Source organism: Falco rusticolus, chromosome 6 (assembly GCF_015220075.1).
Source record: "Falco rusticolus isolate bFalRus1 chromosome 6, bFalRus1.pri, whole genome shotgun sequence".
In the NCBI taxonomy this organism is placed as follows: domain Eukaryota; kingdom Metazoa; phylum Chordata; class Aves; order Falconiformes; family Falconidae; genus Falco; species Falco rusticolus.
Window position 1 is genome coordinate 18,073,077 of NC_051192.1, and position 23,993 is coordinate 18,097,069.

General features: G+C 54.1%; 1 protein-coding gene across 2 annotated transcripts in view; it reads right to left on the minus strand.

Annotated features, from left to right (window-relative positions):
- The window catches only part of SCARA5 (scavenger receptor class A member 5), a 42,476-nt gene that overhangs the window by 9,146 nt on the left and 9,337 nt on the right, over positions 1-23,993 (minus strand). For both annotated transcript variants that reach the window (XM_037393224.1, XM_037393223.1), the window contains exons 4-6: positions 15,699-16,373; positions 9,427-9,507; positions 6,898-6,996 (exon numbers count right to left, since the gene is read on the minus strand). In XM_037393224.1, coding sequence (XP_037249121.1) covers positions 6,898-6,996; positions 9,427-9,507; positions 15,699-16,373 — 855 coding nt within the window. The remainder of the gene's footprint in view (positions 1-6,897; positions 6,997-9,426; positions 9,508-15,698; positions 16,374-23,993) is intronic.

Sequence of the window (23,993 nt, forward strand, 5' to 3'; positions counted from 1 at the left end):
GAGAACCCCCCAGAAATCCTCCTGGGGTGCATGTCCCTTAGCAGATGGAGGATGGAGGGCTGGTGGTCCCTCAAACCATCCCACCTACTCTGCTACCCCACCTGCCCTGAACAGCCAAAGCCCTGGCTGCAGGGCAGCAGCAGAGCAGGGATAGAAGAAAGCAAACCCTGAATTTGGGGACGAAAACCCTTATTTGGGGCTAAAACTGCTTCATTTGGCAGGGGTCAGGGACAGGGATGTGGCTTCTTGCAGCCTCAACGGAGCATCGACCCTTCCTGCAGCCAGCTGGTGCCTCCTCACGAGTGGATTTGCTGAACCCAAACCCTGACCCACTGAGAAGCAATGATGCCGGGGGTTCAGACCAGCTGGATAAACAGGCTGCCTTCAAAACCACGCCTATTTCCATATAAAAATAATAAGCTCAATAATTATCTGTGTCATGGCTTGGCTTTCCCTGTATCTCGCAAGCACGGGCTGCCTCTGCCTGCATCCCACCACCTCCCTTAACCCCTGGCCCTGCTCCTGGCAGGCAGCAGCTGTGTTTTCCCGTGGTGAGCACCACTGAAAACCATTGTCCTGAGTGGGACCATGGGCTTGGCTTTGCTGGTCCTGGCTTTGCCCCAAGGCTGCAGAGGGAAGGGGCCAGGGAAGGCTCCGGGCTGCTCCTGCCAATGATGCTCCGGGCGAGTCCCAGCCCTGCAGCACAGCCCCGCTTCAACGTATCCTTCTCTTTTGTCTCCGTGTAAGAACAACAAACAACACACATACACACACACGCTCAGAAATTTCTTATAAAATAAAATATTAAAAAAAAAAAAAAAGAGAGACCGCGCAGGAAATTCTTGCCCTTTAACTTGGAGGCTCTGGGAAGGCGAGATTGCTCCCCTGGGCAGCCGCAGCTGTGTCAGATGGAGGAAAGCTGCCTGCAGCCTGCCCGCTGATGGGAACCAGATGACAGCAGCCCCCTGAGCAGCGGGAGAGAGGCCAGAGATGCTGCTCGCCAGCACGTGATGGTACTGGGACACTGGAGCAGCCCATGCTCTCCACCACCTTCCCTCCCCAGCCCCAAGAAAAGGGGGTTGGAAAGCAACAGTTACGATTCTGATGTGTTTGTCCTCAAAAATCCAGCTCTTCTAGAGCAGAAGCACTTTCCCTGCAGGGTCTGGGCTGCATCCTATAGGGCATCCTATAGGAATGATGGAGAGAGGTGAAGGTGGAAAGGTGGAGCTCAAGGGACAGGAATGTATCAGCTGCACTGGTCAGGAATGCTGTGGGCTGAAACTCCTGGAGTGAATAACTGCTGTGTCTTGCTGGTCACAGGAGGTGACAGCAACCAGGACAAGCTGGGGACTTCACAGATGCTGCAGGAGAAGGAAACACTCTTAATGATGGGAGACAACTGTCACAAATGGTTAGAAACCATTCAGAAAAAGACTAAGGCAAAAAAACTTGGCACAAATTGAAACCATACTGCACCGCTGCAAGAGGAACAGGCTGCCCAGAGCAGCTGTGGGTGCCCCATCCCTGGCAGTGCTCAAGGCCAGGCTGGACGGGGCTGGGGGCAGCCTGGGCTGGGGGGAGGGGTCCCTGCTCGTGGCAGGGGGTGGGACTAGATGGTCTTTAAGGTCCCTTCCCACCCAAACAATTCTGTGATCTGTTTCTACAAAGTGGCAGGGCTGGCAGAAGGCAGCAGAACCCATGGTAAGATGTCTCCAGATCTGTTTCTACAAAGCGGCAGGGCTGGCAAAAGGCAGTGGAGCCCATGGTGAGATGTCTCCAGCAGCCGGGAATGTTGCGAGGAAAAACAAGGGCTCCTGGCACAAGGCAGAGCAAGACACCCAGCACATCTTCAGGGCCAGATGCTGCTCTCCTGGGAGCCCTGATACGGGTGTCATTAGCCAATGGAGTGCACCAAGGTCTCCAAAAAGCAGTAGATAGGCTCAGCTTAAGGATGCTGAGCAGTTAAAAATGGGTCCAGGGGCTCTTGAGGAGCAGGAACTGGTTATGAATGGGAAAGGAGGAGCCAGTGCAATGGGAGCTGCTGGAGGAGGCAGTGAGGGCAGCCCCAGGAGCAATCCTGAGATCACCTATGGCCTGGGACGGTGACACCATGCACACCACCGTGCTCTCTGCAGGGCAGCTGGACCTCTCCCAGACGTCACTGGGAACAGCCCATCATGGGAGCTGATGCTGGTTTGGGGTGGGTCAGTGGGTCTAACCCAAGGCACACTGTTCTGGGTGTGCTTCCACTTCCCATCCCTGACCTGCACTGCTGCGCTAGGTTTAAGCTGAGTTGGTTTTTTGCTCTTTTTTTTTGTTTTGTTTTTGGGTTTTTTTTAGTTTCATATACATCTGGCAGACGAAAGACCCTTGAAAAGAAAGAAGCACTTTATGGACGATGCCAACAGATTCACGAGGGTGCTTTAAAACACATCCCATCCCCTGTGCCTTGTGCTTCCCTATCCGCCTTGGCTTCTCCCATGCAGTCCTCCAAGTCCCTTTATTTCCTTGCTCTCCTGGAAGGCTTTTCTCCCCCCCTTCCTGTCTCTCTTTTCTCCATAGAAGCTCTTTGATGAGCAGAGGACAGCCCCTTTGGTGGCAGAACTTGCTGACTTCACCCTGAGGTCAAGCCCAGCTTCCTGAGGTATCAGGGCTGGAGAGCATCCCCAGCTGGGGGCATCCCTGCGAGCTGGAATGGAGAGAGCCTTGGGGCTGGGACAGAGCCCATCAGTTCAGGAGAGCCCCTCATTGGCATCACTGCTGGTCCTACCAGGAGGTCCTATCCAGTGCCTTCACTCAACAAGTGTCAAGGTTTTGCTCGGCCATTTCCCACAGGAGGTGAATCGGTGCAGTTCCAGCTGTTCTTCTGGACTGTGCACACAATTCTGGCACAGACACTGTGACAAGTGACCCTCAGCTCTTCCCATGGCAGAAGCTTGGACCCCACCAACGTCCTGCTCCTGGGCATCACCTCTGTTCCAAAAATCAGTGCTTCTGAGAGAGGCGGGGCACAAGACCTGCATAGCTCATGGGAAAGGATGTCACCAGAGGAGGGTGGAAAGAGCTCCTGGGTGTGCAGGGTGAGGTGGACCACCATGGTCTCGCAGGAGTCCCCAGGAGAAGCTGCCAAATCCCCATCTTCACAGGCAGAAAGATGTTCTGCCTTCAGCAACATGCCAGAAAACCTCCTCCTTGCTTACACATGGTATTTAGGAAGGGGACTTCTCTTATTGCCCTGAATTTATCTATAAATTAGCCATCCTTACCATGGCTCATTTACTGCTGTTTCCTCCTGAAAGTGTTCCCTGCATGATGTTCTCCACAGAAGAGTGAAGATGACTGATGTATACTCACTTTCCAGAATAATTTTCCTCATTTGGAAATGAGGAAAATAATACTCCACTGGGGTAATTTTGAGGGAAAATGCATCAAGGATAGGAAAATATCAACAAGGGAAAATACTCAGGACTCTGCTGCGGAGAGGACAAGCTGTCCCTTGACCAGGTCAGACCATCACTGTGAGACGGTTTGACCTGGGATTTTCGGTGAGGAGGCTCAGATGCTCCCCACCCCAGGACAGGCTGCATTTCCCAGGGAACCAATAGCTCTCTTGTGCTCAGAAGAAAGTCATTATAGAAGTGTAAGACTAGTGCTGCAGAAAAACAGGCCTTTACTTAAAGCCCGGTTTTGGACCATTGCCTGGCTCTGTCTGTTTCCTATAAATTTCAGAGAATCCCATAAACCATAGAAATTCAGTGCTTTCTGCCAGTGTGGTTTGTTATTTAATGGAGAAGGGGTTGGATGAAACCCTCTTATCTGAGCACCCCTGACCTCCAGGAGGTGGGAAACAGGGGCTGTAGTTTGGGGCTTCCTTCGTAGGGGACACATCCAAGCCCTGGAGATGACCTCCATCCACATAGGCCAGTAAGAGGAGGTGGAGGGCAGGACCCCTGTGCGGATGCTGGGCTCTGGTGGGACCTAGAGGTGGTTCATCCCTCCAGAGAGAACACCTGATGGCTTGGCCACTGCAGAGTCATTCTTACCCCAAACCAAGGATGCCTCTGAGAAATGCATGAGGAAGAGGGTGCATCAAGGCCACAGCCGGTGGAGCCCTGGAGACAGCTTAATCTTCTTCAAGCCAAGAGGCCTCCTCAGGTACAGGGATTACTCTATACCAATGAAAGGATGATAGCTAGAAGCAATGCACCAAATGGCAAAGGTCCATCAACGCTTCGGCATGTCACCTGACCCATCATCTCCCAAAACCAAGAGCAGAAGTGCTTCATCTCCCTGGGGAAGGGGCCTTGAGATGCAGACCAGCTTTGTGGAAGGGTCACCAGGCTTGGGGAAGTTGATGTTCTGCTACTGTGGTGTGCCCACAGCTTTCCCCTGAAGGCAGGGCTGTGCTGGGGGTGGTCTCCACCACCTCCTGGGCTGGTAAGTACTGGAGAAAGGCTTCAGCCTCAGGGTTGTGTCTCCAGAGAGCTCCTTGGTGGAGCTGTGATGCCCACCATGGGGTTTGTTAACACATCTCAGCACTGACCCAGCACAGCAGCTATTAACGTATCTGTCTTAGGGGTGGAAATGTGATGCAGGAGTCCATCAACCTCCTCCCTCCAGAAGGGACACATTCCCCAGGGATGTGTTTTGCAGAACAAACCTGGCATCAGGGTTTGGTCCTCTACTGAAGCCCAATTCAACCGGCCCAGGCTCCCTGGGATAATTTGTTTGTCTAATGAGTGCTTGGCACCGGCCAGTGAGAAAAGCCCACTTTCCTCTGCTCCAGGGAAGGAAAGGAAACTGCGGTCCCAAAACATGTTGTGGTTTTGGTTGGCGGACCTCGGCGTTTGATGCGCTGCCAGGAACATTTCGGCGCCGATGTCTCCCTTGCGTTAGTATCCAGGGGCTAGTTTGACCTCCTGCAGCATCAGACCAGGCGTTTTCATCCTGCAGCTCCAAGTCCCGCACCCCCACAACACGACATTGCAATCCTGGAGGCCAGAGTTATCTCCAAAAAACCCAAGAGACAGTGCTCCAAAACAAGCATGAAACGCTGGTTTCTCTGTTCCTGCAGCACATAGGGCTCTGTGCCCCACTGGCAGCCTCTGCTTTGGTGGGAGTGTGGAGACTTGCCCCAGCCACATCAGCCCAGAAACCCTGGGCTTCCAGTTAGATGGGGTGATGGAAATAGCACCCAGCAATGTCCTTCAAAACTACACGGCCCTGCATAAATATCATCTAACCAGTCATGTGGCCTGGAGAGCCATCTCCAGCAGCTAAGGGGACCCAGGTGGTCAGCTCGTACCTGGACTGGGGTGACTGGGAGAGTGGTGGGCTGAACAGAGCCATTGTGTCAGTAGGGTGGGTGATCACAGAAGTGATGGCTCAAGGGAAAGAGGACCAGATGGGTGCTAATCTTGCAGGCAACCTTCTTGCCTTGAGCTGCAGCTCTGGGAACTTCACGCTGCTCCCTCACTACAGGAGGTGGCCACTGGCAACACCTCATCTCCTGCGTCTTCTTTCTGCTTGGACCTAAAGCTTGCTGGGGCTGCACCGGGAGGCACTGGCACTGGGAGGTGGATGGCATATTTCTAGGAAAGGTCCTTCTAAAGTCACCACAAAGTGCAGAAGGGATAAAAGATGTGCTCCTGCCCCTAGACTGCAAGGGGCTTTCTGGTGGCATGCAAGATACAGAAGATGGCCACTTCTGTGGCTACCACATGTGAAGGATGAGCCACCAGAAATGATGTGGAGGTCTCACGCCAACCCCTGCCCCTGGCAACAACCAGCACTTTGGAGAACATACAGGAAAACTGGATACCAGCTCTAGCCAGCTCACCAGCGTGATGCCAAGTTTGCAGACAGAGCACAGAAAGACATATAAAGAGGACATTTTCCTTCAGCTTTCACACATGCAATTCACACAAGGAGCTCAGTGCATGAAAGCGAGAGCTTGCAAGATGAATAACACATGGGACCTCCAGAAGCACAGCAACACCTGCTGCCTGGAGTGCTGCCTGCAGGGGCTCCGGACATTTTCCAGACACAGACACTGGTCTGTGGCCATGGCCTGAGGTCCTGGTGGCCAGCGTGGCCACATCCAAGGTCAACATCATCCATAAGCATGAGATGAGGGGAATACACCATTTTGGCCACTGGTGACCAGGGCAGGCTGCAGGCAGGGCAGCTCTGCCCAGGGTGGCGCACCTGCCTTAGGGTGGATTCTTCCTGCCTCCCCCTGCCCACAAGGCATTTGGAGGCAGAAAGAGCATGTTTTAGGATTCTCCATCCCTTTTTAGGTTGCAGCGAGGAACTTCTTTTAAAAGGTCTCCTGGGACAAATCCATCCTGCTAAATAGATGCATGGCCACTTCCTACACCCACAGCTTCTCCCTGCTCTTAGCCAGGGTGTGGTGAGATGCTCCAAAACCACAGAGAGACAGGAAAGGTCACCAGAAAACAAACACAAGGCTATTCCTAAAACCCTGTTGGAGTCAAGCACGTAAGGGCAGCCCAGCAGGTCCCCACAGGGCTCTGGGGAGGGCTTAGTGCAGGCAGCACTGTCCGCCTGCCTGTGCTGAGCCCCACTACATGGCAGAAGCATCACAAACCCAACTGGTTTGCCCCTCTCCCTTCAAGCCCGACTCTCTCCACCTCTGTGTCTTGGTGGAAAGATCTCGGTGCAGAGGTTGCTTATGTGCATGCGCCCAGCTCAGCAAGATTTCCTCTTCCCCCAGGAGCTCCAAGTGGGTCCCAAGCCAGAGGACCCACCACTCTCACACCCATGACCAGTGTCTCTGTCCCTTGTCCCAGTGGTCTCCAGAACCAGTTTGCTGCCCAGCAAGCCCAGCCAGACCCCACGACCGACCCGGGAGCATGCACAGAGGCTGATCCTTACCTTTGAATCCCCGCATCCCCACTGGACCCGGAGGGCCAAGGTCTCCTTGGTCACCTTTCAAGCCACGTGGTCCTGGTGGTCCTCTCTCCCCGGGTAGCCCTGGGGTGAGGACAAAGATGCAAAAATGACCCTGTTGCAGCAGAGACCTACACAAACCAGATGTGTGCACGCGCGTGCACACACACACACACACAGAGCAGACGTGCCAGCAGATGTGCCAGCTGGTCTCTGATTCTTTGCCAGGACTTTGGGACTATCAGGAGACACCTGAAAGTCCACCTCATCCTCTCTTTCTGCCCCTGCCCCTGGATACAGGACCAATTTAACCCATAGACAGGCTGGTGCTAATGCAGCTCTGAGCATCTTAAAGGTCAGATTAAGGTAACTGGGCTCCAGAGTTGGGAGATCAAGGAGGAAATGCAAAAAGCCAGCATGGAGCAGAGACTTCCAAGGAGGCATGATGTGCCCAGCATGAGTGGCAGGTCCCTTGCATCCATGCACACTGACCAGGTGAGTTTGCTGTTTATTGGAGAAGGGTTTGGACTAAAACCCTTTCTTTGAGCACCCTGACCACCAGGAGGTGGGAAATGGGGGCTTTACTCTGGGAGCTTGGGCTCCCTTTGTAGGGGACAAATCCAAGCCCCAGAGATAAGCTCCATCCACGTGGGCTAGCAAGGGCAGGTTGAGTGAGGGACCCCGTGCTCTTGGTGGGCTCTAGTGGGCTCTGGGGTTGGTGGTCCCACCAGATCAACCCAGCAGAGCCTGAGCCTAAGCCTGAGCCTGAATTTGGATTAGATCCAAAGCTCCTTGGGGAGAAGCTCCTCCAGCACCCCAGCTCAGCCCCTTGCCTGGCACGATGCTGCTGGTCTCCCCTGCCTGTGTGGCGGGAGCCCTGGGTTCCCTTGGCACTGCGCCATCTGCCCCTCCTGGGCTGGACTTTTCCAAACTTAGTCATATTTTTCTCTGGTTTAAGAGGAAAAAAAAGCTGCCAGGAGGAATTTGGGCACCAGCTCTAGTGGACATGGTCTGGGGATTAATGCTTTCCCTCCTATGTCCAGGCAGCACGTTGCCTCCCTCCCAGGTGGGATGCTGCAGAGTGTCAGGACCTGGCTTTGTATTTGGGTAGACGAGCTAGGGAAAAGGCAGGATAGTAGATTCACTGGGAAAAAGGGGATTTACCAGGGATGCTTTACAATGCCTGGCTGCACCTGAATCTGACCTTACATCCAAAGGGCTGGTGCTGTGACCACATCCAGAAAAGCACCAGAGAAAGCAAGACAAAGACTTAAAAATAGTGGCCCTTTCAGCAACTCTTCCTGAAGGTGAACCCTCCAGAGATTGTTTTGTTTTCTGTTTAAATAAAAAAAAAAAAAAGAAGAAAAAAGAAGGAGAAAAAAAAAAAAAAGGAAAGAAGCCAGACAATGTATTTCTGATGCTTGTTACACCCAAGAAAAACAGCCATGAATCTGTCAACGCAAAAAAATATAGCCGTCGGTGAAACGAGCACGGGCAGCCAGCGCTGAGAAGGGCTTTGGGAGAGCGATCCGGTTTCCAGGCTGGCTCTGCCGTGCTTGGCTGGTCCTGCTGCCCACCGGGGAGCAGGGAGAAAAGGTGGACCAAAACGTGAGGTTTTCAGCCCAGCTCAGTACCAGCAGCTGAGATGCGCAGCGCTGAGGTGCTGAATCTGGCTCTGACACCGATAGTCCTACGTGGATCATGTCTTCAGCGGTCAAAGTGAAGCCAGGGCTGGACACCCTCTGGGATGGAGAAGATCCGTGCCTCAGGCAGGATCAATTGGCAAGAGGCTCCTGGGGACAGAAAGCCCTCACCAAAGGGGATCCTCCATCACCTCTGTGCCATCACTGGCTCCTGGATGCTAAACCAGTATTTCTAAGGTTTGATTTAAAATTAGAAAGGCTGAAGCTGAGTCCTGTTTCTCGGAGTGGGGGGCATCTTCTGTTCTTTTTCTAATTGCATTTCTCTCAAAAACAATAGTTAGAATTAAGAAGTGGGGGAAAAATGGCATTCTTTGCATTCAAAAAAGTGTCCTATGAAAAGCCTCAGAGCTGCAGCCGGTGGCTGAGTCACTCCTGCCAGGCTGGAGGGACCCCATGCTGGGTCCCCATGTGCTGCCAGGGGGGTGCAGGCCGTAGGGCCAGCCCTGGTGCCTTGTAAGGGCTTGGTTTTAGAGACCACAGGGTGGTGGCCAGGTTCTGCAGGAACCTAGGCTGGGTGGCTGTGTCAAAGGAGCCTGGGGGCATCAGCCTACAGGTGATGGACCCTTGCGGCTCTCAGCTCTCGCTGTCCTGGGGCCAGCTGGGAGATGAAAGAGACTTTTTGCCACTCAAGACTGGCAGTCTGGCAGGAGATGGGGCAGCAGATTAACCCCGTTGTTCTTCAAGACCTGTGCATAGCCAGCAAGGTCCCAAGAGATAGGTTGGGAAGTCACCAGGAGGCATCCCATTGATTCTGTGGATTTTGGGTGAAGGCTTGCAGGGTTATGGGCATCCTGGATGTGTTGTTCCTTACCTCGCAGCCCAGGCAGGCCAGGAAGACCAGGTTCACCCTCTATCCCTTCATTGCCTTGGTCTCCTTTAGGTCCTGGTGGCCCTGAAAAACAACAGGTATATTGGAGTGCAGCCATTGCACCCCAGTTTTGCAGCTGTGCAGCAGATATATGAGTGCATCCACCCACCCACCCTTCACTGGTTGTTATCATTTATCAGGTATCCAGGGACCTCTAATAAACACAGACCCCTGCAGACAGGAGCAAAGTGACAGTGAGGCAGCTTGCCAGCAGCCTTCTTCCATGATCTATGGATTTTAAAGGCCAAACATGACTCCATGAACCTGCCCCATGTGCCAGAAAATTTCACCTTGCAACTCCTGTGGTTCCACCTTGAGCATGACTCTATGGGAAATTCCAGTCTCCTGGAATTTCCTTTTGACCGAAAGTTGTGACATCTCCCATGAAATAATGTTAAGAGAAAATAATAATAATAAAAAAAAGAAATGCACTTTGGAAATGTTGAGATGAACCTTTAGGAGATGATTTGCATCACTGATCTCATCAGGAACTGGCCATTGGTGATTGCTTTTTGGTGCGAACTCTTGTGAGTGAGCAGAAAGTCCAACCCAGTAACAGAGTTATGTTCCTCAGCCTGCAAAGGGCCAAGTCTGCAAATCTGAAAACAATTACGAGCTAAAACAATTGGAAGAAAGAATTTGAACAGAAAAGAAGAAAAGACTCATGGGACGATAGAAAATAGGGCAGAAAGAGGCCTGGAGGGGTCATTTGGTCTTTGTCTTACCAAGCCAGGGTGATAATTGGAAAATGCTAAACACTGTTTTCCTAGAAACCCCAAAAGCCATAATCTCACAGTTGTGCGGAAAGCTAACAACCAGCCAGGGCTACAGGCAACATGGTAATGCCAAAGGATCCGGAGAGGAACGGGGGGATGTTTAGCAGTCCTAATGGGTGGGTAATTACGATCTGCAAATATTATGCAGAAATTAGTGGGTTCCTGAGCAGATGAACTGCAGCAAGCTCAGGAAACATCCTGAGCTGGAGATGGTCAGGGGCTGGGAGAAGACTACAGGGAAATATTGCCTTAGCTAGCCCTGGGTATCCTCTTCCCCAGGTGGTGCACATGTCTGGGCACTGAGAGGACATAGGGATAGACCCTGGGGACATGTCTCCTGTTGTCAGTTGGCAAATCAAAAGGACACAAAGAACAATGGACACCCGGGAGAGCTGAGTACAATGAGGAGGCGTAGCTGCTGGGAACAAGAGGAACCACATGCAGCAGGGACATTGGCTGGCCCTGGATAGGAGAGGCAGGATTCTCCATGATGGAGAAGGTCCAGAAATGTTAAAGAGCTGTTCCACAGGGGTACACAGGGCAGGAGCCAGGCAAGGTACACACTGTATGAAGGTGCTGGGGTGGATGGTGAAATACTTTAGTTCCCATAGCATTAAAGAAGGGTGTTACACAACAGCTATTAAATCAACATGACTCGGCAATGTGCATTTGCAGCCCAGAAAGCCAACTGTACCTTGGGCTGCAGCCAGAGCAGCGCGGCCAGCAGGTCAGTGAGGGGGCTCTGCCCCCCTGCTCTGCTCTGGTGAGACCCCCCTGCAGCGCTGCGTCCCGCTCTGGGGTCCCCAGCACAGGAGAGACACGGAGCTGCTGGAGCGGGGCCAGAGCAGGCCAGGGAGATGCTCAGAGGCTGGAGCAGCTCTGCTGTGGGGACAGGCTGGGAGAGCTGGGGTGGCTCAGCCTGGGGAGGAGAAGGCTGCGGGGAGACCTTAGAGCACCTGCCAGTGCCTAAAGGGGCCAGCAAGAAAGCTGGGGAGGGGCTTTGGGCAAGGGCAGGTGGCGATGGGACACGGGGGAATGGCTTTACATGAGAGAGGGGAGATGGAGATGAGAGATGAGGCAGAAATTCTTCCCTGTGAGAGCGGCGAGGCGCTGGCCCAGGCTACCCAGAGCAGCTGTGGGTGCCCCATCCCTGGCAGTGCTCAAGGCCAGGCTGGACGGGGCTGGGGGCAGCCTGCGCTGGGGGAAGGTTTAGGTTGAATGATAACTCTAAAGGTCATCCAGTTCCCACCCCCCGACACAGGCAGGGACCCCTCCCACTACGGAGAAGGTAGAAAGGGAAAAGAAGATTGAGAGGGGACCTTAGCGATGCACACAGGTACCTTAAGGGCCAGTGTCAGGGGGCCGGGCTCTTGTCACCGGTGCCCAGCGACAGGACAAGGGGCAATGGGCACAAACTGCAGCACAGGGAGCTCCGTGGGGAGAGCAGGAAAAACTTCTTTCCCTTGAGGGTGCCGGAGCACGGGGACAGGCTGCCCAGAGAGGCTGTGCAGTCTCCTCCTCTGGGGACGTCCAGAGCCCACCTGGACACGGTCCTGTGCAGCTGCTGTAGGAGAGCCTGCTTGAGCAGGGTGGGCTGGGTGGGCTCCAGGGGTCCCTGCCCAGCCCCACCTCCCTGGGGTGCTGTGGTATCTCCTGCCTGAAGGTCCCAGGCACACCAGCACAAGCAGTAAAAACTATACATGCCCCTAGGTCATGCTCCTGGGTTCAGATCAAGCTCTTCCCTACTCTGTTGCACCCCAACACAGCAAAGGTTGGGCTGCTGAAAGCCATTTGCATAAACAAAACAGATGCTTACCCACTGCAAGCAAAAGTAAAAGAAACCCTAGAAACATCTGCGGTAGGAGCCACTGAGGAAAGGTCTCCATTTCATCACCCTGACTTTGCCCCAAGCATCCTCTGCAAAGATGTCCCACACCAATGGCACTGGAGCACAACGCCTGCTGACATGAAATGCCTTGCTTCCCCCACACTGGCTTCAGCATGGCTCAGCTGAGGTCCCCTGTGCGGGGGCAGCTCCGACAACTGCCATCTGTTCTGGTTTTATGAGCACACTGGGAAATAACCCACACTAGGACTCCACCTCAATTCTATTAACCCTGGAAGGGATGTGGGAGCTGCCTGCTTGGGGCACCTCTCGGTAGGATGGGTGTTGGAGCTGCCCTTCCAGCTTAAAATCAGCTGGTACAGTGCAGCCCCCCAGTCCTCTGCCACCATCTCATCTCACCTCACCTCATCTTACTTCTTCTACCATCTCAGAAAACCATCCCATGGGACACTGAGGAGGTCAAGGGCATGGACAGGCTAATAAGGGAACTAAGTTTCATGGAGAATGACCACGGGCAACAGACAATCTCATCTGCTTTGTAAGAGTTGGAGGCTGGGAGAACACAGCCTGGCATGGGATATGTTGGCCCTTATTCCCTTTCCCTAATGCCTGGGGTTAGAAATGGTGCTTGGGGATAGGCAGATTGTCAGGCCAATCCTGTTTGCAGGCTTCTAGGTTTTGGCATTCGTCCTTCAGAGCTCACAGTAGTGAGCCCTGTGGCCCATCAGCCACCAGAACCCTTCCTCTTGGCTACATCCAGTCAAATCCATGAGCAGAGATGGTCCCATCCCCAGGGAGAGCTGGTGGGTTGTGACACAGGGAGCAGCTGAGGTGGAGGATGGAGAAGCACTGGGAGGGGCAGCTGGGAGAGGCTGAGCAGCACTGCAGACACCATGCCAAGCTGGTCCCCACCCCGCAGTGTTTGAGGTTTGTGCTCAGGAAAGAAAACCCCAGCCCAGATGCACCCATGCTTCACCCTCCTGCCTGCACAGGGCTGGGCTGCTTGCTGCATCAGCAGAGGAGAAAAGCCCTCCAAAACCATCAGGATGAGGACTTCCATGACGTGCACACATCTACTGGCCAGATGGGACCGTTGCAATCACCCTGCCAGACCTGCTGCAAGCCAGCACATCCCACCCAGTGAGTTATGCAAGCAGATCCAGGCAGGCGGTGGATCCCAGGCATCCTCCCTCCTGGTGACACTGTTATTTAAGACCCAGAGCCGCTCTGCGCTGCAGGGCCAAGCCCTCCCTAAGACATGCGAGGTCCTTGGCATGATCAGCTTCTGGAGACAAGCCCGGGGACCTCCCCAAGCTGCCATCACCAGCAAACAGCCTCAAAAGCGAGAACCCAGGGTAGCTGAGGTCTTGGGGGAAGGAAAATGCACCCCCAAGCAGGCAGCCCCACACCTCCCAGGACTGGCTCTGTTGGCGCAAATCCAGCCGGGAGCAAGGTGGATCCATCCAAGGACATTTGAAGCCGGGGTAAAGCCAGCTGGGCACAAGGATCCTAACATTACCCATGTCCCATCACTGCCAACAGAAAGCAGGGAAGGAGGAGGGATGGGGAGAGGGGAAGTCAGGGATGCCAGGAATGTGTCAGGGCAGCAGATGATAAATCAGGTGCTGGCCCATTGGGAGGGGGGTTGCTTTGCTTTCTGCTTATATTAATTGGAGTAACATGGTGCACGGGTGTCGGGCTCTGTGGTGGTTCTGTTCCTTGGTGGCTTCATCCAAGAGACTGTAATATCCTCCCCACAGGAGTGGGGGAAAGAGAGGGCACTGGGGGTGGGCGGGCAGCTATGAAAACCTCAAAGCAGTGGGTGCAATGTGGTCCCAGCAGCCCTGACCCAGCCATTGGGAGCCAATGTCCCCCAAGGACCAGGGAAATGACCCCAGTGAGCTGCTGGTACCCAAGGGTGGTGGCTGGCCTGGATGAGGAGATGCAGTTGTTGTTCAAACCACATCTGTCCCTTCTTGGCTCAGCAGACAGCCAGAGAGAACAAGTGCCTTGGCGTCAGCCCCTTCCTTCCCCATCTGGTATTTCAGCTGGAAGCACCAGAAATGAGCAACAGCCCATTGCATCTCCACAGGTGCAAGCCAACAGCCTAGAAGTGGGACAAACAACTGCCCCACAACATCTTGCTCTGCCCCCAAGGGCTTCCATGGGGCTCTTCTGTGTTCCTTCATGGTTTTACCCCCTCCCATGGCCAGTTCATTCACCAGTACTATGATCAGGTCATGGCATTTAACAGCCATGAATGTACCCTGCGTGAATTTGTCCAGCTCCTTTGGGACCCGCTTAGGTTTCTACCTCCACAAAGTCCTGCAGCAAGAAGCTCCAGCTGGGTGAAAAGGTGGCATGCAAGAAAGGGCTGAGCCTCTCCTGGGCTTGCTGCCCACCATTTCATCGGGTGCCCCTGTGCTCCTGCCATAATCCATGAAGATGTCCATGACTTTGCTGGCTCCCATCACAGTCCTGTTTGGCTGCTCCTGTTCCTGAAGAGCCTGACCCTTTCCCATCCCCAACATCCCACAAAGCCAAGCTGCTCCCAAGGAGCGTAGCTCCCTCCTCTCCCTCTCCTACTTTAGCCTCTAGAGATCTTTGAAGCAAAAGCTACTTCTCCCTTGGTGCAGCACAGGGGGACCCTCCTCTTGCTGCTCCCCAGTCACATCAGGCAACTGGATTGGGGTCCACCACAGCAGCCATGGGTTTCTCCAGTGCAGGCATCTCCACCTGAGCTGGTCCCCTTGGAGCTGGGCTGTCCTAGGAGACGTCGTGCTGTGGGATGCAGAGAAATGTGTGATCCCACAGCAGCAAGACAGTAAGATATGAAACAGCTGGAAATCCCTGACATCCGAGAGGAAGAAATGTCCAAGCAGATGGTTAACCCTGTCCATACAGCTACGCCCATGAGGTAACCATGTGACAAATGGCTGGACCTTGCAGGTAATTAAGAAGAAGGGAGATGCTTAGCAGACTGAGAAGGAGAATTACCAAGGCAACTATATAAATACCAAAAAAAGGGGATCAGTAAAACTAGAGTCAATGGTCAAGAGTTAGCAAAGAGGTGGGAGATGCCCCAGCCCTGGCAGTGTTCAAGGCCAGGCTGGATGGGGCTCTGAGCAATCTGATCTAGGGGAAGGTGTCCCTGCCCATGGCAGGGGGTTGGATTAGATGGCCTTTGAAGGTCCCTTCCCACCCAAACCATTCTGTGATTTTATGATTCTGTGATTTGGGAGGGGCTGAGTGTGTTAAAGGAGGAGAAGACGGGAAGGGGAAAATGGAGTAAAGAGGATTTTTTTCCCTGACATCTTTGAGGGAACCTTAGGAGCTTTCTTCCTAAAATGGATGGAGGAGCATTTGGAGGGTCCCAGAGTCCAAGGTGATGGAGATATCTGAACACCACAGACACCTAAACAGTGGTGCCTGGTGGATTTGATACACCAAAGAGTACCAATACACCAAAGAGTACCCGAGGCAACCCCACAGAAACCATTCCCACCACCACCCAAAGCACTGAGGACACCCCCTTCCCCACAACAGCTTCATGCACCAGCGAGGGAGCTACTTAAAAGGGACGCTCAGCTTACCCTGTATCACAGAGATGTTCTTCAGCGCAATGGAGTGCTCCCAGTCCTTCAGCCGCAGGTCCTCTGTCACGTTGTTGAGGATGGCCAGCTCATGCTTCAGCTGCTCCTCCATGGCTATGTGGATGAGGCGCATCTGCCGAGCATCTTCAGTGGCATTGCTGATCAGCACCTGCAGATCCTGGATGCGAGTATGGTGGATATTCACGTCGTAGGAGAAGGTCCTATTCATGGTGTCCACAGCCCCACTGATGGTTGTCACCTGGTCACTCAGACTCTCCACCCTGCTGCCCAGGTGGCTCAGGAGATGGTCGTGGTGCTGCAGCAGCAGCCGGCTGCTGTTGCCTTCCACGGAGAGCTTGTATATCTCCTGCTGAGCCGTGTCGCTCTGCTGTGTCAGGCTGTCCCAGAGGCTGGAGACTGCCTTGTCAGTTTGGCTGGCCTGGGTCTGCAGGCTCCAGAGAAGCCCTTCCAGCTTCTGCAGTGACCCCGTCATGAGGAACAAGGAGTCCGAGTGGTTCTGCAGGAGGTCCTGCAGCCTCCAGATGTGATCCAGCATGTCCCCCTTCAGAGGTAGGTGCAGCAGCTTCAGCTGCATGTCCCGAAAGCTCTCGTTGAGGTGGTTGACGTTCCCCATCAGCGCCTTCAGGTCCTCAGGGGAAGTCTGCGGTCTGGAGACTGGAAGGGATGGAGAGGAATGGGGCATGAGCAACCACCCCATGGAGGTGGGACCCTCCTGAGAGGTGCAACCCCACCTCCTCCCAAGGAGTGCTTGGACATCCCCCATTCCTTGGTGCTTGGAGGTGAAAGCCCTACCTCAAATGCCAAAAGGTCCATTGCATCAGCCCCTTTTTGGCCCCACGGTTTTCTCCATGGTTGGAGAAGGAAGTTAGCTGCTCGGGGCTGGAGAAGGAGGCACCTCACTCAGGAAGGACAGCAAATACTCCCAGAAGCTGTGGGCATTGGGTTGGCTCTGGGCTTTTTAGATAGGTCATGATGCATCATGGCTTTGCCCGTCTCGTGTTTGCCTTTGGTCAGAAGACTGGCTGCTAACAGCATCCGCTTTCCTTTCCTAAATCCAGACCTTAAAACTGCTTCTTCCCCCACTGAGGCTTTAATTTTAATTTTAGCAAGCAGGTTCCCCTTCTGGCCACTGATCTTGGACCTGAGCTCAGCCCCTTGCTCTATAATGAAGACCATCGAGCTGGCTTGACAGGTCTCCACAGCTCTGGGTGTGGTTTGCTGTCAGCCTCCAAACACTACATCCTGCATCCCAGGGCTGCCAGAGCTCTTCCCAAGGGAGGAAACCCACCCTGGCTGAGGAGTATCCTTCACCCCCTGCCTCTGCATTTCCAGTGGCAGAGAGCTCCCAGCCATCCAGGCACCCACCCCAAACCCCTCCTGGCCTTGCACCACCTCCCAGAGCACCAAAGTTTGGAGAGGGAACCTGGATATCTGGGTAGAACCTTTTGCTCTCAGCAGCTCCTAGCACTGCCCCAGCAACCCCATGCCCAGCAAGCCCAGCAGCACCCAGTATAGCCCAATCCTTGACACCATCACCCCACTGCATACCTTGGTGCATCCCAAAAATGCTCATCCAGGCAGGGGACTAGCATTTCCTCCCTCTGCCTTGCATTGGTGGAGGGTCTCCAATGCAGCCTGGGGTGGGGGACTCAAAGCCAAACCCACACAAATAGTAAGAATTATTAAAAAAAAAAAAAAATCCCCATTGTTCTTTAAGCTGTGGTGGGGCTTCGGCTGGCACAATGCCGTGGGCTGGCGTGGGACCAGCCTGGCAGCTCACCCTCTCATTTCCACACAGGAGAAACCAAGCAAAGGCATTTGGTTTGAATTAAAACTGCAGGAGGAAGGAGAGGGTGAAGGCAGACGTGCACACGCAAAGGCCTCCAGCCCTCCCTGGGCTTGGGGCCACCCGCAGCAGTGGCACTACGTGCCCAGAGGGGACCCTCTGCGCCTGGGGAGGGGCCTCTGGGAGGGCCAGTGGGTGCTGAATGGAGCAGCATCTTCCAGGCACCCAAGGCTTCTTTCCTCTGTTAATTAACCCTTGTTAATTAATCCCACCACTGGCCTGTCCCAGCTTTCCAGGGTACAGTGTGTCACCTCGGAGCAATCCTCCTGGAGCATGGGGACATTGTTTGGTCCCCTCTGCATGTCCCTGCTTGTCACCTACATCACTGCAGGGGGGACATCTCAACATCACTGTTTATTGCTTGTCCCTTCGTGCCAGGCACCCAGTGGACACCGGCTTTGCCCGCAGTGGGTCACAACAGGCAAAGCAACCAGGCGACATGCCCAAGGCCACCTCGCGAGAGGGAAACGGGCAAGGGAAGTCCTTGGGGAAAATCACCATGGAGCTGGTGAAGGGGTGGGTGCCACTGCCTTCTGTGTGGGTGACCAAACCTGCTCTGTCAAAGCCTTTCCAGACCCAGCGTGCCCATGATGGATGCAGAGACAACCGTGGCTTTCATGCAACGCCACCAAGGGGAGAAGCAGCCCTGTGTGGCCAGCACAAGGAGGAATGACCCCAACCCCAGGTCCTGTTGTTGGCTGAGGGCTCGGAAACACGGGCGAGCTCCCCTTCTTCACATCTGCAGTTAGCTGCAAAGCCTGCAGCGTTCCCCAAATTCCCACAAATCCCTTTCAATAACCAGTGGAGATCCCCACGGCTCTCCTCTGCCAGCCCCAGCACCACAGCCACCAACCAAGGCTGCTCCAGAGCATCCTGCAGCCAAAACCACACCAGGAAGCTTCCTAGCAGCAACACCTCCAGCCTTGGGCTGCTCCATTCATGCACGTGCCTGCATGCCAGAAGGTCTCCTGCCTCCCAGATCTTCTGCTTCCCACTTTGCACTTTCTGGCATGGTAGGATGGACTAATCCTGCTGCAAGGCAGAGGCACGGACATTGACCCACTCGGCAGGTGAAGCTGCAGGGCAGGGCTACAGGCACAGGGCTGTCAGAGGAGCTATGTGGGCCCATGCCACCCTCCTCTATTTCTGTTCTTTGCATGAAAGCAAGAGCCGGGAGTTGGGGAAGTGTTAGAGTTGCTAGGACCCTGGAGCACACACATAACTGCATGTACACGGCTTGTGCATACACGCACACATTCCCACATGTATGAAGGCATGAGCACAGCACATGCTTATGCTCATGAAAATATGCATGCCTGTGCATAGCACAGGCATACACACATGTATGCACACAGCACACACATGCATCCAGTGCACACATGCAAATGCACACACATGCATGCACCCAGCATAGACACGCTCCCTGCCATGGGGCCTCAAAATAGACCTGGCAGCACAGGGGGTGAGCTGACAGTCCCCAAAGGGCTGCATGAGCAGCTGCTCCCTCTCCACCATTTATTATGGGGACATACCATCTTCCTAGCTGTTGTCCCCAGCAGTAATTCAAGGAAGGAAAGTTTACAAAAACCCCATGGTCCTACCCCAAAATCCCTTCTGCCACTGCTGAACAGGCCAACACCAGCCCCGTGCAAGGTTGTGCCTTGCACATGTGCTGGTGGTCGTGCACATGGGCGTGAAAGGTACTAAAAACCTAATGGGCATCCGATGAAGGCAGCAAAGTAGAGCCCTGGAGAGACAGGGGGTTTCACGCAGGTAAGAACAGCTTGCTGCAGGAAGGTTGAAAAAGTGCAAGGAGAGAAAGCCTTGAGGTTACTAAATATACATATATATGCATACATATATGCACATGGCATGATGCAAACGTGCATGCATGCACCTGCCTTCTCTGCACGTCTGCATTGCAACCTGTGCACACACACCCTGCGCCATGCACACGTGCACTCACACAAACGTTTTCGTACCACAGGGACCGCAGGCAGGAGCCTTGCAGAGGGGACAAGCACACACAAGCACAGCTGTGCATGCACACCCCTGCACTACACACCATTGCTGCTGCCGGGACCTGCACCACGAACAGGCACCTGCACCCTTGCATGCGCCCAAAATCTCTCTCCTCCCGTTTTAGGTTCACATATGGCCAAGGTGATGCTGCAAAGCAGAAATGTACATGCTGGATACAACTGTTTCACCACACTTGGCAATCCAACTTTTGCAGCATGACACAGCTGCAAAAAAACCAAGATGCTGCGTGCAAAGTCTTGCAGGACACCTCCATTTGGTCTCCAAGCTGGAAGCACTGCTGAGGATTTGGACCCAGCTATGAGCCCTGGGGCATTGCCACCAGCTCCTCTGGGTTTTATTTCCACAAGGAAGTCAGGCAGGTGCTCAGTGTGAGGTTCACCTTGCTACTGGATGCACAATGGGCAGCGGGTCTGGGCATCCCAAACCTCCAGCCCAAATAGGAACTCAGCACCCTACGGCCCATTTCTGCATGAGAACATCTCCAGCATTTTGGAAAGGGTGGAAATGAAACTCTGGGCTGAGAAAATGGCTGCAGGAGAAGGTTTTGGGGAAGGATGGGCAGGATAGGGAGCAGGGGATGGCGGGGAGTAGCTAGTACTCAGCTCCAGCATGAGTCTCAGGACTTATTAGCACAGGCACGGGGCCACGCTGCCGGCAGCTTTTGGGCACCTCAGGCTTGCTCTGTGTCCCCAGGGAGACACCAGCTGCAGGCACAGACCCAATTTGGAGCCAGCTCACAGGGAGCAGGAGTTTGCACTGGAGCTGACTAGGGAGTGCTCACGTGATGGCTGGCCACAGGGATGCAGCTGTTGCCTTCATCACCACCGGCATCCTCAGAGCATGAGTTTTGGGGCTACAGCTCTTGAACTAGAGGGTGCTCATTTCCTTGGACACTTCTACCAGGCATCCAGGGGTGTGAAGTGTGGAAATGTGGCCAGCTCTCAATGCAAATATGAGCATGAAGATGGGGTGCAAGTTGGATGCCCATCCATATGCATGGTTCAGATGCCCCCACGAAGGTGCTTGGCTCATTAGCCGTGTCCTAATGAGCCCTGCCTGGCCTCCCACTGCTGCAGAGCTGCTCAGGGCTGGGTGCCTGGGGTGCCTGGGCATGGGGCCAGGTGGGGATTCGGATTCAAACACCAAAGTGCAGGTCCGTGCACGCAGGCGGCTGGGATTTAACCCAGACCTTGCAAAAAAGCCAAGGTTGGAATCCAAACCTTGGGCTAGGTGCCTTTTTAGTGGATGGGGTGTTTGTGTGTGTGTCAGGGATGGGGAGAAAGGGAGTGTGCACCCCCAGGAGACAGAAAACTGCTGCCAGGCTTGCGAGAGAGGATATTAAAAGCAGACTGCGTTGAAACCACCCCGGCTCTGTTGCTGAAAACATCCTGTTTCCGCAGCTCTGAGGTGGTTCATGGTATTTTTGGCAGTTTACTCATTTTCTAACCCCTTTTCACAGAGCACGTAGTGAGTTGCAGGACACCTGCCCAAGCCAGCTTCAAAACTATGCCTAGGGCAGCTGCCTCGCCAAAACCACCAGGTTAACATGCTGGGGACATCAGCACATGTTGGAAGGTTATCTCCAAGGGGGGCTGGTTTCCCTCACAATGCCCACTCCTGCTGGGAAGCACTGTGGCGTGTGGAAGTTTCTTTCATAGACTCACATAGAACCACAGAATTGTTTGGGCTGGAGGAGACCTTAAAGGCCATCTAGTCCCACCCCCTGCCACAGGCAGGGACCCCTCCCCCCAGCCCAGGCTGCCCCCAGCCCCGTCCAGCCTGGCCTTGAGCACTGCCAGGGATGGGGCACCCACAGCTGCTCTGGGCAGCCTGGGCCAGCGCCTCGCCGCCCTCACAGGGAAGAATTTCTTCCTCATCTCTCATTTACATATCCCTTCTTTTAGTTTAAAGCCATCACCCCTCATCTTGTCAAAAAGCCTTGTAAAAGGTCCCCCTCCATGTAAGCTGGAGCATACACACACATTTCTGTGTGCATTTGCACACGTATGCACTTTCCAAGGATGTTTTTGGGAATTTTCCTCCTTTTCCCTGGGGGAAGATTGGAAGCAGTGGAGCAAGCCAGGCAGAGCATCCCTGCTCTGTTGTTGGTCCTGGGGTGAAGGGATGCTGGCAGCCCAGGGTGTGGACCAGGAGCACAGTTTTCCCATCACCCTTGTCCAAACAGTGTGGTGAGAGTTGCTCTTTGGGGAGCAGCTGGAATATCACAGCTGCACATCCCTCTCCAAAGAGCATCAGGCCTGGAATTGAGCTGGACCTCCAGCACTCATATGCCCTGGGTGGGATGGTGTCTGCTCCAGGTGGGACCTGCTCTGAGCGGGGACCTCACCACAGCTGTGGGAGGACAGAGGTGGCATCAAACAGTGATGTCCCTCTAGCATCGCAGGTGGCTCTCCCCAACCCAAGGAGCAGGTGAGAGCAAGTCTACTTCACTAAATGCTGTATCTTTCTGTGCACCTTTCCCTCTGATGGGAGACAAGGGATGCTGGGCAGAAGGTCTCAGCTCTGGTAAGCCGGTGTTTGGTCTCCAGTAGCACAAAGTGGAATTTTCCATGGAAAAACCAAGCCCTCCACCATTATGGGTGCTCATGAATATCTAGTCCTGGTCCTCCAAGGACCATCAACTCCAACGTCAAGGTTTCAGCCACAGACACCTGAAGCTGAGAACACCTGAAGCTGAGAACCGTCAGAGTTGTCTCCCCAGGCTACATGTGCATCCCAGGTGGATGTGGTCTCCTCGCCCTGTTGCAAGACCAACCTGTGCCTGTCGTTTTCCTTGATGTGATAAGACCACTCCAGGCACCCAGAGTCGGCAGAGCTGGCTCCAGACCTTGTGAGTCAGCTACACCCAAAGCCAGAGGCTTGGCTTAAGGTTCCCAACACACAGAAAGCCATAATGAAAGAGATTATTTTTCTCTGCATTTTCCCTTTCTTTTTCCAAGATTGTGGTCCACAACCTGGGGGGTAAGGTGGTTTTACTGAGGTCTTACTGAAAGCTGAAATCCTGCCAGTCACGGGACTCCAGGAGGTGGGGCTTTGAAGATGCCCGAGATGGTGAGCCTCCAGGTCTCCCCACCGTCAGCCGATGCCATAATGTTATTGTTATTGCTGGAGCTGCTTTTGGGTGAGCAGCTGTAGCTCAGCCCAGGACAAGAGCGCCTGTCCCGAGCTCTTTGCACAATTCATGGCATCCCTCGCTCAGGGTTTCACAGGCCAACAACAACATTAAAACAATGTAATGCAAGAAATAAGGGGGAGAGGCTTCAAAATTCCGGAAAACCTTCTCTGTCCTTTCCCCTTCCCAAGAAAAAACTAAATCCACCCTTTGCAAAAGACACAGGCTGCCTTCACGGTGCTGGCATTAGCACAGCTGGAGTTAAACATGACATCCATCACCCCCCCAGCTGCCTGAAGCAGGCAAGGCACTGGCAAGGCGCAGAAAATCATGCCAAAGGGATGGTGCGGGGGCAGCGCTGCCCTGCCCTGCCCAGGCCTGGAGAGCAGCTAGTGGGGATTTGGGGCTGAAAAGGCAGGGCCCCTTATTCCCTCCCCCTCCATGGATGCTGGGGTTAAAGCTGGGAAGGAGGTGGGTGGGAAGCGAGGAGCTGGTCCTTGGTGGCATTTCTTACCCAAGCCTCCTGTGGCACCCACCCAAGCCCCGCCCCTCCCCAGCAGAGCCCCACACGGGGGTGGTATGGGTGCAAGGCGGGGGTACTGGGACTGTGGGTTAAACCAGACATCTTCCCAAACTGCTTCCAGCACAAGGGGGAAACCAAGCCTGGCAACGCAGACCACATGGGATCTATATGCAGGGATGAACTGGGGCTGGGAGCAATTACAGGCATTCGCAAGCAGCTTTCTCATCCCTGCGCTCACCAAAAAGCTGGGAAGGGGAGGCAGGAGCCTTGCTGGCACATGTGGGATGTGCTGTGCAAGGATAATGCCCTGTCTGCAAGCTGCTTGGACCTCCGTCACTGATGGAGCCAGGGCTCATCTTTACCCTAAGCAAAATGGGGGAGCTGGTGCAAACCCAGAAGCTTCGACCTAGTGATGGGAATGATTTGAGCCCAAATCACAGGGCTCCTGAGCCTCACCATCACGAGCATACGATGCCTGGACCCTGCAGCAACTCCAGCCTCAAAGCTTAAATCAAAACTGCTCCAGATGGGCAGTATGGAGCTGGCATGGGCTCATGTTGTTGCTCCCAAGGAGCTAAAAGCTGGATCCCATATTTCCCTTCCCTGGACACCCTCCTGAACACCTCTGCAGAGATGTGGTCCCATGTCCATAGCCAGACCCAGCTCCCTCTGAGCTCCTGCACAGGGGAGCATCACCCTAGGGTACCACTGCACCATACAGGGAGGGCC